At 41.3% G+C, this 15,051-nt stretch overlaps 1 protein-coding gene across 1 annotated transcript; it reads right to left on the reverse strand.

The window, feature by feature from the left end:
* Positions 1–12,003: 12,003 nt before the first annotated feature.
* dmrta2 (DMRT-like family A2) lies at positions 12,004–14,588 on the reverse strand. Its single transcript, XM_076276388.1, has 2 exons — positions 13,690–14,588; positions 12,004–13,364 (listed from the first exon to the last, which is right to left on the reverse strand). Exons 1-2 carry the CDS (start codon positions 14,147–14,149, stop codon positions 12,511–12,513), a joined length of 1,314 nt encoding a protein of 437 aa, XP_076132503.1. The 5' UTR covers positions 14,150–14,588; the 3' UTR covers positions 12,004–12,510.
* Positions 14,589–15,051: the final 463 nt, after the last annotated feature.

A 15,051-nucleotide genomic window follows, 5' to 3' on the forward strand; every position in this document is an offset into this window, starting at 1 on the left:
CCATATCATATCTGGGCCTGAGCTTGTTTAAAATGGACAGAGGTAACATGAGGACAGAGGTAACAGGTAGCGTTAGACCAATCAAAATTTGCCATTCTTTTTGGAAATCATGGACTCATCTAGGCTAAAGAGGAGAGGGCCTATCCAAGTATCCAACATCAGTGCTCAGTTCGAAACCCAACATCTATGATGATGTGGAGGAGCATTATTGCCTACAGCATGAGCATCTTGCACATTTGGCAAAGCACAATCAATTCTGAATGATGTATACAGGTTTTGAGCAACATACTGCCATCCAGGCAATGTGTTTTCCAGAGAAGACTAAATGGCTAAAATGGGCTGTCTGCAGTCCAGAACTGTCAAATTAGGTGCATCATGGAATGAAAAACATGATTAAGAATAACCCGTACTGTTAGTACCTTAGTGTAACTAAAGTGTGGATTTCAGAGAAATCATTGTCAGTGAGCAGTTTGAGAGGCAAATTCCTGAAGTGGTGAGAGGTTGTTTTGAAGGCCCAATTCCACTGTGCCAAGTTACATCCCAGTGATGTATGATCTGCACTACCAATAACAGTAAGTGCCAGTATCTTTAGCACAGGGCCCCTCGAGCACACAACGACTCTTCAGTCCAACATTATTACAGTGGCTTAGTGGAGTTAGCGATGCATCATACAGGAGTGAACCAAGGGGCTCATTCAAACTCCTCAAACCTGGACTACAAAGGGAAGCCTTGGTGAACTAATTAAAATAAATATACACTTGTGTGATGTATCATACAGGAGACCTGTATCATACAGGAGTGAGCCAAGGGGGTCATTCAGACTCCTCAAACTACCATCCTCAAAGCTGAGCTACAAACTATCAAATAAATATACACTCACTCATGAGGGACAGACACACACACACACACACACACACACACATGTTACTTGGTTTCCACTCATTCAATTGTCTTAAGATTTAAGACAATTTGTCTTAAATCGTAAATCTAATCTTAAATGAAGGTTAATTTTATTAATCCATTGGCAGATAAATTATTTTTGATGTCTTAATTTAAGAAGATTTTGACATATTTTAATAGACTGGATTTTTGCAGGGATGTGCCTGCATTTCATAGAAAATAGTGAGTGTTTTTTCTCTCTTTTTCAAAGGTAATTATGCACTATTAAAAACAATTTCTACAACTAGATTCCATTACACCAACAGCTTTAAGAGAGGTGTGTTGTTTGTCATGGTTCATATAAGCAGATGTGTTATTATTAGACTGTGCACCTTCATTTTTATGCCAACTTCATCCTGCAACATTTTTGCTCATTAACTCGGCTAGCCTTTCCACATAGAGCAGACAGCTCCCAGACTCACAGCTCTCCCCTGAAGAGAAGTCAGACAGCACTGCAGCTGACAGATAAGCCCAGGGAATGACACAGGAATCAATTCGGCATAAACTACCAAGGTGCAGAGGACATTCTGCGCAGTAGAATTCTATTTTCAGTGCTGTGACAATATTGACATAGTGATCGGACTAGACTTCCGCTTGCTGAACTAACAGTGAATTCAATGTTTCTGACCTAAGTAAGGGACGGAGGAGGCAGCTGATTGGATGATGAGGAGGAGGTTGGTGGTGATGATGGAAAGTGATGGGAGATGGTAGTCCTGTGCAAAAAAATAAATCTACTAATCATTCCATATGAGTGAAGGTATAACATTTCAGAATGGTGAAATTCCTAGAGCTATAGGTAGGGGATTTCCCACAACGCCCAATCAACAACCAAGCCTGTTAGGTATTAAAGGAGCATTTTACCGCTGGGAAGATGAATGTGTATTTAAATTGGGTCATTTATGTAGTAGAAATGTGGAGTCATCATTGAAGTCAGTGCCTTCTTGACCGAGAAAAAGTCAAAAATGTATTTTTGGCTCATGTGCATGAAAGCCAACAACTCCCAGAATTCCCTGCCCTACCAAGTCACTCCTCCGGGACGTAGCCTAGGCCTAGACTACAAGCACACAGAGAGACTCATTAATGTAACATTTTGGCATTAATAAGGATTCTAAAATTAAAATTATAATTGTTTTATGTTGCACTCAATCTTGTGGCCGTATATATCGAAGGTCCTGTTCCTCATATGGAAGTTTTCAAAAATGGCTATTTTGCAAACGTTACCAGCATTATTGCCTGTTTGCATGAAAATCACACATTTTACATATTTCCATGTCAGATGGCCCGCGATTTGACAGCATAGGTTAGCATTTCCAATATTTACCTGATGTCCAGCTGCGGCGATATGTGCTAGGCCAGTGGTCCCCAAACTACGGCCTAGCACATATGGGTGGCCCCCCAAAACATGTCGGTGGTAGGCTATATAGCATCTGGCCCGCACGGGAGAACGACATCGTCAAACTATGACCTCCGTAATTTCCTCCATTCATTCTCTATGGCGAGTCTTAACAATACACGTGAAATACTTTTTTTGTCCACTGGTGTTTTTTTTGGCGCTGTTTCGCGTTTGCCATCGAAAACGGAATGAAATGTAGGCCTACCTGCAAACAATGTAAGAGGCCTATGCTGACTGCATTAGTGCTCAAAGTTTTCTAAAAGTTTATCAATGAATTGTTAATAACTAACTAACTTCTATTTAAGTCATATTTCTGGGACTTTCTGGGATAATTATTTCTATTTTTTTATTCACTCATTCAAATGTTCATAGAGTTCACAAAGTTCTCATAAGGTGATTTCAGATGTTTTTGCCAGCACTTCATAAAACTCTCATAGTTTGAGAACTTTGAATTATTTGTAGGATATTGCTTGTTCACAACTTGAGATGTGTATACAGACATAGAGTTCAGAGTTCACACATTTGGAATATAATACTTCCGGGACTCCCTGCTAATACTTTTGGGAATGCTAGTCTTTTTATTAGTATTATTTCATTTGAGCTACATTTTACACTGATATGGCATGATGGCAACATAAACACAGCTAACAATGGTATTACATTGCAGTAACCTATGATTAAATGTAATGGAATATTCAACAAAGGTAGACTGCTGTTGTTGCTGCTAAGCTATTTATGGTTACTGATACTCCGAGTCTCTGGCCCTCTCTTAGAGCCAGGCATAGTGAGCTGGCCCTCAGAAGAAAAAGTTTGGGGACCACTGTGCTAGGCCTATAGGCTATTCGCCTATTCGGCGGCCAGAACGAGGCTAAAGGGTACACTTGCCATTATACCGAAGTCCAGCAGATGGTGGTGGTAATGCACTCAGTTTGCAAACTGCTAAAAAAAAAAACTCACTGAAGAAGAAATTTTCGGTGAGCTTTTGTCTTTTTTGCAGTTTGCGAACAGAGTGCATTACCACCACCATCTGCTGGACTTCGTATAATGGCAAGTGTACCCTTTAGCCTCGTTCTGGCCACCGGGTGAATAAGGCGAATTGCGTTAGTTGTGCTAGGCCTAGGCTATTGCGTTAGTGGTGCTAGGCCTAGGCTATTGCGTTAGTGGTGCTAGGCCTAGGCTATTGCGTTAGTTGTGCTAGGCCTAGGCTATTGGGTTGGTGGTGCTAGGCCTAGGCTATTGGGTTAGTGGTGCTAGGCCTAGGCTATTGGGTTAGTGGTGCTAGGCCTAGGCTATTGGGTTAGTTGTTCCCGCTCTTAGCTCAGGGAGAAAGGGATCCCCTGGCCACACCACCTCCTTCCCCTTCTCATCTTCTGTATGTGAGACCTTCTCAGCAATAAGCACAGGCGCCTGCAAAGTAGGCTATATACTATATAGGGTGTCCTCTCCCCACTCAGTGACATTATGATTGACTTGATGAGTGATAGAAAACTGATTAGCGCAAAAGAAAGCTAAAAAAATACTTTTTTGCGAGTGCTCGTGCCGCAATCATTGGCTGTCCATAGCCTACTATCTAGCCTACTACTAGCCTATGGGTCCCACCCCCTGGAAAAATTAACAAATAGTGTTTGTAGTCTCACCTCCTCCACAAAGATATGGGACTTCCTGCTTAGAATGACACAAAATGACGTTTTACACATCATTCTAAGCAGGAACTACAACACTGAAATCCATATTTCTCCCGTCTCAGGGGGAAATGAGGGAATGATGCACGACCATTCCAAAATATGACTGGGTTTCTAACAATACAAAGCTTAATGCAAATGGGTGAAGTGTCCCCTTAAAAACTAAATCACCAAAAAAGCAACCTTTGTGGGCAAAACAAAATCTTACCAACAGAACAGCATTCGAGAGCATTTTACTGGGGTTTTCAAGCAAGCATCTTAAAGACAGTTCTAGAAGTGGAACCCAGGAACCTTGGATCAACATGGAACTGGTAGACCAAGTGTGTTATGGGAATTTTTTCACTCCGTAACAGGAGTGGGATTTTATGATATGGATTTCTGCTGAAAGGTGAATTTAGTGCTCATACCAAAAAATACATAATAAAACAATGAATGTATCTTACCAATCATAGCATCAAATGAGAAAGTCCTGCACAGTGGGTCTAGGGGTCCACAGCTTGAGTAACTGAAGATGTCAGAGAAGAGAAATTTGATCACAACTTTCAGGCTCACAGGAGATCTCATCTTATTTAAATAACTGTATATAAACCTTATTTGGTCATTCTTTTTTCACATAAAATGCAAGCAATGAGAGGATGATAGGGGGCAATTCCACGGAAAATTTACTTTTTGTCACATCCATAACGCCAGTGAAATGCCTTGCCATTTGTATGATGTGAATGATAACATTATTTTTTTGTGCATTTTTTCTCATGTACATTCTTCAGCCAAAAATAGCAAACGCTCAAATTTCATGTAATCATTCACATCATACCATACCATCACATTTTATTGGCGTTATGGAGGTTACAAAAAACGTAATTTTCCATGGAATTGCCCTAGGAAGCACAATGGGAGTCCACACATGAAATCAAGGATCTTCAGTATACAAACGAAAATGTACCGTCCGTGCCATTAAACTAGGCACCAGGAACCAGGCTCCGTGTAAAAGCAAGGCGACCTTGCAACTTTGGACCTACTCAACCCTTCTTCACTGCAAAGCAAGGTTTACCTTCAATTCACACTACACAAACAAACATGAAACTCTATGGGCCCCATCATGACATTCTAAAGTGCATCGTCACTCGTTAAAAGTCTATTCAAATTTAGTAGGATGTCCAGTTCACATTGGGAGGGGTTTCGCTATCAAAAGTGGAGCGCATGGCGTAACAAGGTGTTCCTAGGTCTTTTAATCAGTCATATGGGTGTGTTTGGGGCGTAACATCATTTTAAACCAATGAGAATGACATCTGTCATTCCCTTTAACGGCGCAACGCGCGATATGTCAAATAAATGCATCGGTATTTTGGCATTCAAAGGCGCATTTGAAGGAGGCTGCTTTCGAGACCGTATAGAATAGTCATTCTTAAACCATGCTTTACTAAAACCTAGCATAGCCTTCACGCATTTGCACTCATCAATTTGAACTCATTGGCAAAGTGAAACTAACTTCACCAAGAAGTCAGTCAACGACAAAACAGTTATATGCAGTTACTTTCACTATTGACTGACAATGGGTTACCACCGAAAACATAGGCTGGAAAAAGCAACACTTAGCCTACCCTAATATTGCTCAAATGACTGAATAAAACAACATTTATCCTGCAGAGGAGTTGCTTATATCTCGTGACAGTGTGTCTTCAGCTGTGCTCCATACGTGTCTCTCGCCTCTCCCCTAATCACTTTTAACCGTCATTACCAATTTGCAAATGATGGTGAATAACTACTCATCATGAGATGTACAGTATTTCGTAATATCTTTATTCTAATTATGTTTCCCATTGTAATCGTGCAATTTGTAATGCTTTGCATGGACGTGCGCTGGTGTGCGTTCATGAATGATACTGTAGAAGGATGGTGCGTGCACCTGCCAATATAACTGTTGACATGCGCTCTTAAAATATTTTAAGACAGCGCACTAGGCCCCTCCACACCCCTGGGCGCAATGCTTAAAAAATAAACGTGCAAAATACCAAATTCAACTTTCCGCGGGTGAATAACGAGAATTACGCCATGCGCTGGAGCCCAAAATACAGCCTTTAGGTTACGCCATGCGCTGGTGACCCAAAATACAGCCCTATGACTTCCCTGTCTCTGGCTCTCTATGATGCGTCCTCCTGTCTCTCCTGTGTTTCCAGTCTCTCTTTCTGGTGTGAAATAACCCCACCTTTAAATAGGCTCGCCAATTATCCAATTAAGTCTTGGGCTAAAGAGGGGTGATGGTCTGTACTAATATCCCCACACTGTTAAAATCTCCAATAGTATAAAAGACGCTACATACATAATACATAAACACATACACAGCAATAAACATAAAACTGAGTGCAGGTGGGTGTATATTTGGTTGCACAGTCTGTGTGCACAAGGCAGTCTTTCAACAGTTTAAAACATATGAGGATAGTGAAGGGAAAAGGGAGGTCTCATTTTCCACAGTGTCCCAAGTTTGTGAGACTCTTAAAAGCAGAGTTGACAATTGTTGCAATAGATTACTGATATTTGAGCTCAACAGCCAATCAAATTACAGCCTTCCCTTCCATAGCCCTGAGGCAATGTGCTGATTAGATGGAGTTGTTTAGGGCTTCGTCCATAAACAATTATTTTCCCATTTACATGTATGACCATCTGACTTTTTGAGTGTCAAGCTATAGACTGTTCAGAGCAATCACTGAACGAGACAAAAATTCTAATTGTCGAGAATCAGACTCGACCTTTAAGGGTACTCTCAATATCTTATTCTCAAGATACACATGTATACCACTGTGTAGTTCATATCTGTACATTCAGAGAGAACCATGCTGGCACCACTGTTATGTCAGTTCACCTCGCTACCTGCTCCTGGCATACAAGAGGCCTTCCTAGACAGTGGAGATCTTCTCTGAGTCACATCACCCAAGTGGCTGTGCAGATGCTCTAGGTATATAGGGGAGACCGGGGTTGGTTGTCACAATTTTTACTCATGCATGAATTGCTCATCTTCAAAAACTCTTTCAGCAGTAATTCCTACATGAAATGGAAGCTTGGGGTCTTGGCTTTAAATGTGTATAATTTTTACTTTTAGAATGTATTGTAACAGGGAGCAATTAACCATCAAAGACACTCTGACACAATGTGACAATCAACCCCATCACGGGGTTGGTTGTCACAGGGTATGGGGTTGGTTGTCCCTATAGAGTTTCAATGGGATTTCAGTGATAAAATGGGATCTTAAAAAATGATGTGTAACTTTTTAGTTTTTTAAGCTAGAAACTGCACATAAGTTTTAATATGAATACCACCCCTATGATAGTTGTCATCAATGCCCCTTATGTTTAAACAATGGGATTAAAGGAGGTGATCAGTTACTTGAATTGTCTACTGTGTTGAGAAATGAAATGAAATAATTTTCCGTGCTAAAACCTCTTTATTATCATGTAAGTTGCAAACAAAGTTGCAAACACAGTGACAACTGTGTCTCAGTGACAACAAACACATGTGACAACCAACCCCACGAGCTATGTGACAACCATCCCCAACTGACCTCTTGACAAAGATGTTAACCTAGCTGCCACATGGCTTTAACTTGATAGCTAAAATATGACTCAAAATAAAGCTACTACCTTTGGCTTTTTAATGAGTGTTTTGTTTTTGACCTACTAATATCCTACAAGCTCTCAATACAAAAACAACACCAACACGAAAATTTACTCTGACCCATGAAATAAAAAAATTGTCTCCTCACTTCAATGCTGTGTGTCTGCTCAGCAAAATTCCTAGTGCAAATGAGTAAGCTATCAAAGGGTAACATTTTGATATCAAAATTTTACCACAGCATCACCTAGTGTGCCTGGAATAAGCAATGTGACAACCAACCCGTGAGACAACCAGCCCCGGTCTCCCCTACAAACGGATCTGTTCCACTTGACAATATGACAGTGTACTGAATTCTGAATCCAAACCGGTAAATAACTTAGACCTGTCGCACTGGATCCTTTGGATTTGTACAAAATATGTCCACATCAGCCACTAAAATTTCAAAATCTCTGTTTACCAAATAATGTCGGCCTAATATATTCATCCATAGGCTACAGGAACAGCTACTCTGTCTGCATGTAACAACGCATGTAACTCGTCTCGCCCAGAAGATGGCGCTATTGTCAAAGAATAGTGGGCGCCGCTGCATTACAACTCAAACATGACTGTCATAGCTTGTTCGGACGGGAGGTGGCACACCATCACCAGTCGAGTGGTTGTCTCCTCTATGAACCTCTATGATGACTGAGCGTCGTCGTGGCCTTGTTGTAAGTGAACATTAAAACAATCCATTGTAGCTAGCTGTATTGAAACACACCTGTCACTCCCAGAGCTCTTGAAGTCCATCCGGATTTGACGAGGAACCCCATGGTGAATGTAATAAAAACAAGAATGTCCAAGGGGATCTAGCAAAGCCTTCTCTCTGTGCATGAATGGCAAATTACACAAACAGCTGTCCGATACACAATTTATATTATTTAATTGTTATTTGTCTGAAAAGAAAGAGTGAATAGCCTACTTTTACCGAGTGATCTGCTCAAAAAAACAATTTAGTGGCAAGAGTTAAATGTAGCATAAGTAACTTTCAATGTGAATCATTTGTGGTCATGTTTTCCCAGTGCAAGATGCATAGGGCATTCATATTCGTAATCAAGCAATGCATGTTGTTTCGCTAAGCGAACGTAGGCTAAATTGGAGATTGTGCGCTATCTTGAAGTGAGCTATATGATTTCGCTTAGACTTATGGTACGTCATTCTTGAATTAGCCTATATCTATAGGCTATTTCCCACAATCTATTTGGTGAAGGTAGGCCAAAGCTAGGCCTAGGCTACTTTGTAAAGGTTGGCCTAAGCCACTTAGCTATACCATGACACAGTTTTCAGCTAACATTAACAATTTGGAGCGCTAACAGGAACACATTGTGTTCGTGATCTATGTACACTGAAAGCTATGTGAGACCAAGTTATGTTGCATCGGCCTACTTGCATTTTTTGTTCTGTGCATTATAAATTTGAAACATTTGTAATCACTTACAAATGAATACAAATACAAATCTTTCAGTAACAGCTATTTGCCTTGCATAAAAGGGTCCAATCCGCAGGCGTAAAAGTCATGACTTTACGCATGCTCACACCTGTTCCAGAAACACCATGCAGCAATTGACCACTTTTTGAGGTATGTTTTATCTATCTATCTATCTATCTATCTATATACAGTACAGGCCAAAAGTTTGGACACACCGTCTCATTTCAATGCGTTTTCTTTATTTTCATGACTATTTACATTGTAGATTCTCACTGAAGGCATCAAAACTATGAAAGAATGCAAAGTTATTTGGCCCACAGATGAATATTTGTCAAGTTATGGCTTGCTGAATATGGTATTAAATTAAAAGAAAATAGCAACATTGAAGAATATAAGACATGTTTTCAGTTATTTTAATAGTTTTGATGAATCTACAATGTAAATAGTCATGAAAATAAAGGAAACGCATTGAATGAGGTGTGTCCAAACTTTTGGCCTGTACTGTATATATATATATGTGTGTGTGTGTGTGTGTCTCTCTCTCTCTCTCTCTCTCTCTCTCTCTCTCTCTGTGTGTGTGTGTGTGTGTGTGTGTGTGTGTGTGTAACTGCATCCTCTACAAATTACACTGCCGTTCAGAAGTTTGGGGTGACTTAGAAATGTCCATTTCACTCCATTATATGAATACCAGCTGACATCAATTGCATTGTTTTCTCAGTTAGCTTTTTAAAATGATATCAGATTAGTAAACAGAATGTGCCTTTGGAACATCGGATGAATGGCTGCTGATAATGGGCAGTGTAGATATTGCATTAAAGATCAGCCATTTCTTTCTACTTTCAACAGTCATTAATGATGAAAACAAGGGCATTTCTAAGTGACTCTAAACTTTTGAACGGTAGTGTAACTTTGATAGACTATAGTCATGTGAAGAACCAACAGACCTATTGTTCACCCTAGTCGTCCAGGTACTATGCATTTCTGTGGTTTGGGTCAGAACACCCAGGCATAAATGTAAGAAAACCCTTTACAGCATGACATTGTTACGGCCAAAAGATGATGGTGTTTGAAAGATTTGGGCATTCTTTCACCAAAGTAACTCGCTATAGCACATATATGTTTAGACCTAACCAAAATAGCCTAATGCTTCTTTAACCTCTTGATTCAATCCCCTTTTCAATGTGTTGCCTAAACAGTAAAACTACACCCAAATAAAGTTTTACGCACGAATGTTTCTCGCGGGGCAAAAATAGAAAAATAAACAGCTTTTGGTAGACTAGGCCGACAGGGGCAGGGTATTATTCAAGTTCTCAGAAAATGAGAACCCCTTGTGTTTTTTTAGAAGCTAAAACTATTTGGTTTTGATTGTCCTGTGATTTCGATTTTACGACAAACAAGTTGTTAACACGTTAGGCCTACTCATACTCATTCCTTAAAATTAAAACAGTACATTTCAGTGAGGTTGATGTTAAGACAAAAATTGGGTCCAAAAAGAATTAAACTGTTGGCCGGAAGTGACAATGCTGTCGAAATGGTCTGTTTATTTGCATTCACATAAATATGCGCTTGTTTTAGCTTTCGATTAATTTAGGCTAATCGTTTTGTACAATATCTTGTTCCAAGCGTTCAAAACATCTAGGCATACATAAATGCGTCTGACAATTTGCTTAATAAAACGACAGAAAACAGTTTGGTGATCCTTCAATGATCTTCTCTCTAAACACGAGGCTATTGAACACTGTTTTCTATGCATTCGACCCTGACAGAAATAAAAACCTAACGCACTCACAAGGGATGTTGGCGTAGGCTATTGATTTAAGTAGCCCCAGAGTTCTAGAGTTGCGCAGTTGGTCATGAAATATTTATCCCCAGAAACTATATAATACAATCTCTGAGCGCCGAGAAAGCAAATACTATACAGGGAGGGTGGATTTCGTGTTATTACTACAAACACACTTTATCAAATGTGCATTAAGGGGCCCACTGAAGAACAGTTGAGAGCTATTTCTTTCCCCGTCCGCTATTAAGCGAAGGCGCACTGTTCGTCGGACTCGGTGTTTACTCTGTTAGATCTGGCGAAGGAAAGTAAACACTTCAGCCTTGGCAAGCAAGAGGCTGGTGGGATTATGTTTCCATGGTATCGAACTTCCATTCAGGGCTTGCAATCTTATTTTAAATATACAGTGAACTCCTCTTTTGTTATCTTCTCAGCCGCCTGACCATTGGCCAGTGAGCACATGCATGGGCTACATAGTGGTCCTGCGTGGCAATGAGGCGCTGCGCTTCACCACTTAAAGGCATTCACTCATCAGAGTTAAATACACGATAGGCTCAAAAGCTATAGCATTAAACTGTTACAATAAGCAACCAATGACAGTTTATGGACAACCATTGAAGAAAATAATTCGAACTAATGGCGAAGAGACATTATAGTATTTGTCAGGTAGCTATTTCAAATAGGCTGCAGCCTTGGCTACGTCTGGAAGACGCAATATGGCTTGATAATCGTTATTTTTTTAGCTATATGGATGGCTAATAGTGAGACTGTTTGCCAGTATAGGGCACCTTGGCCAATGCATTATGTAAATTCTCTCATATGGAATTCCTCATAATTCTCTCGAAGGTAGCGATGCAATATTGGGACGGTTGACGGTCATGACGATTTCCTTTCATAAGGTGTGTTCACAAGGGTGTTAAAGGACAGTGTGAAGAAAATGTCATATGCCCTTAAAGATTGCAGGTGAAAAGAAATAGAAAAGAAACTGGCATGGAGTGCCAAATGGCATTAGTTTTATTTGAGGCAATACATTTTAGGCTATTTTACAATATTTCAACAAACATAAAATAAATTCAATGTTAAGATATGTCTTAGTGTTTTGCAGATTAATGTTGTGTCGGTTGACATACCAGCAATTAGATCGCACAACAATGTTAGTCATATTTTTTTTGTTGTTTAAAAAAAGTATCATGAACAGACAATTCATTGCACGATAACCACATTGAACCCCTCCATTTATAACCATCTATAAGGATTGTAGCAAACATAAAAATGTGATTCTGGAAAATATCGTTTATTTTTTTCGATAGGCCCATATTCTCCATCCGACCTATGCTCTGTTATTGAAAAGACACATAGAAGAGTCCTTGTTTGATCCAACACATTAGTTTGCGACTCACATCAAAAGTCAAGCCGCAAATTATGCCGACTTGGACATAGCAGATTTATCAATTACAGATTGAAACATGTCTAGATACGTCTTTGCTTTCACATATATCTTTAGGGAACCATAACGGATACACAGAAATTACAATATTTACAGTAAGTGTTTAAGATTGTGGGTGCTTTTAGTCTTGCTGAACACTCTTATATACATAACAATTATGTCCTCTGATTCACTCTCATGCTGTCTGTGATAGCGTATTCACTGTTTGTCCGGGGTGTTGTTAACCAGTGGGCCGTAGAGTCCGTTAGTGTACCCCTGGTCTTTGTGCAAAATTGTCCTGTCCCTTATGAGATCGCTGAACGCATAGTCCATTGGCGGTCTGAATCCAAGCGTTGGCATCAGCCCAGTTGTAGAGTACGGGGTCATGAAGGCCAGGCCTCGGCTGTGGGCTGAGTACGCCAGGCGAAGGGGGTTCAGGCCCAGGTGAGTGCCCAGGGAGTAGGTGCTGGGATCGGCACCGAAGTGAGACGTGTTCGGCTGCAGAGGTGAGAAGGCAGAGCGGTTGCTGAGCGTCATGGCTCCTGGTAGCATGGGCCTTGGCGTGGATGACATAGGCGGTTGTGTGCTCTGCAGAAGCCTCTCCGCATTCCATGTCTCTTCGGGGGCTTTAGGCTGACCACTGTTATTCAAGATTTGTTCGATGGCCTGCACCACGTCTTTACCGCAGCCTTGCAGGACCAGCTCCAGGACACTGCGCTTGTGACTGGGGAATATTCTGGTGAGAATATCGATGGCGTTCATTTGCCTGGAGGCTGCGGAGGTGGAGGACGGGTCTTGGTCGTCTTTGTCGGTTTCCGAGCCGGAGTCAGTGCCCAGTGGACTGATGGATCCAGGGGTTTCCTCGCCGTCTTTAAGTGGCTTGGACACGGGAGAGCTAACGAACGACTCTCCGTCTCCATTCTCGGAACCAGAACCGTGGCGCACGTCTGGTGAGGAGATGCCAGGCACTGACTCTGAATCTGTGGAAACGGATTTTCCCATGGTTTGCTGTGAAGACATTGGCCCCGAAATATGGCTCTTCGGAAAGTGTTCAAACTTTTGGATGTTTGAGTCTATAAAATAAAACAAGAAAAACATTTTCCAATAATGAATAACTGAACAAACACAATCATAACATTGACATTGTAGTTTAATTTGCCCATGTAACGCCCGTTCAAGCCCATGGCCTCTCCTTTTATTAATATTGGGCATTGTCGACTAAATTCATCACCTATAATACATTAACTGGCACCATGTCAACAAATTACTAGACATGCTTTAAGTACAGAGTATATAAATAAATCGTAATGGGGAGCTTATTAGAGAGTCAACAGTTAATACCATCATAAAACTGTCATTCTGCAAGTCATGTTCTGTAACAGCAACTCAGCCGCTTACCTTGGCTGCTCTCGTTGTTGATAGAGCCGAACATCTCGTAGTTCTGCCGTGGAGGAATGATACCATTGGCGGCAGCCAGGGCCAGGCCTTCGGCTGTGCCGTAAAGAAGCTGCAATTCTCTGGCCTCGTTCTCCTCCTGCGCTTGTTGTCTACGGAGCGCAACCTGGGCTGCCATGACGCGCTGCCTCTCCGCAATCAGAGTGCACTTGGCGCACATGCAGTCCTTCCAGCGACAGTAGCGCTTGTGGCCCTTCAGCGCGGACACCACGCCGTGATTCCGACACCTGGCGCACTTGGGCGTGCGGGGGTACTTCTCCGTGGCGCGCAGCAAGATCGACGGTGCTCGAAGCAGGTTACTGGCCATGGAGACCGGAATAGAAGCAGCAGCGGCGGCCGCGGCAGCACCGGGGTGAACCTGAGATCCTGCCTGGGCCGATTGAATATCTGCTCTAAGATCCATTCTCTCCCCTCAGAGAATATTCAATCAATAAGACTGATACTTTCCTGTCTACACGTTAACTTTTGTGCGTAACACGGAAGAGAATCTCAAAAGAACATTTGTCACCATCAAGAATTTACTGCGTCAAAGCAGCACAGTAGAAAATCGATCAAATAAGGTGACGAACGTATCGCACTAGTTGAATAGTGCTCTTCACCATTCCCCCAGACCCTCCAAGCAGTCTTTCGGAGATGAGTCCAGTGACAATTATTTGAAAGTCTCTTCTGATTCTAACACGACGCACTGACCAAAATCACACAAACCAATAATGAAGAAGAGCCCAGCCGCAAACATTTAAAAGAAGCCTGTATGAGGCTGTCCCAGCGAAAGTTCTGTTCTAGCTGTTCAATTCGAAACTCCAAAGTGTTCGCCTTTAGTAATGCGCCAGGAGTAGACGAGCTTGCAACTCGCAGTGGCGTGACACACTAACTTACTCGAGAGATTGCCACTGGATACAGATCCCCACTCTCTCTCTCTCTCTCTATTGTTGCGCCTACGTATTCATTAGACAAATTTGACAACAATGTGGTGCCCGTCATTGGCCAAAGAGGGAAGGTGCAATCTGATTGGCTTGTCCTTTTTTCAACTGTGTCCACCTGAGTTCTTTCTAAAAAAAAATCAATTGTTTAGAATCTGAGAAGATCCTGCAGAGGTACAACATATTGCTCAAAACATCGAACCAAACTAAAAATATTGTTTGTTTCTAGATTCATTGTCGGTAATAAACTTTTGTTTTGAGAATATCAACAATTTAGTTTGCCTACGTTTTTGGCTCGGCGTTCCATAGTTTGACATGTTGTGTATTGTACGAAAAACAAGGCTAGATGATAAAAGAAAACAAAAACCGTTGTGCATTTCTTTAA

The sequence above is a fragment of the Alosa pseudoharengus genome, unplaced genomic scaffold (assembly GCF_046254945.1).
Source record: "Alosa pseudoharengus isolate Yale_2024_CS ecotype anadromous, Long Island Sound unplaced genomic scaffold, YU_APseudo_1.1 YU_APseudo_1.1_scf_11, whole genome shotgun sequence".
In the NCBI taxonomy this organism is placed as follows: domain Eukaryota; kingdom Metazoa; phylum Chordata; class Actinopteri; order Clupeiformes; family Clupeidae; genus Alosa; species Alosa pseudoharengus.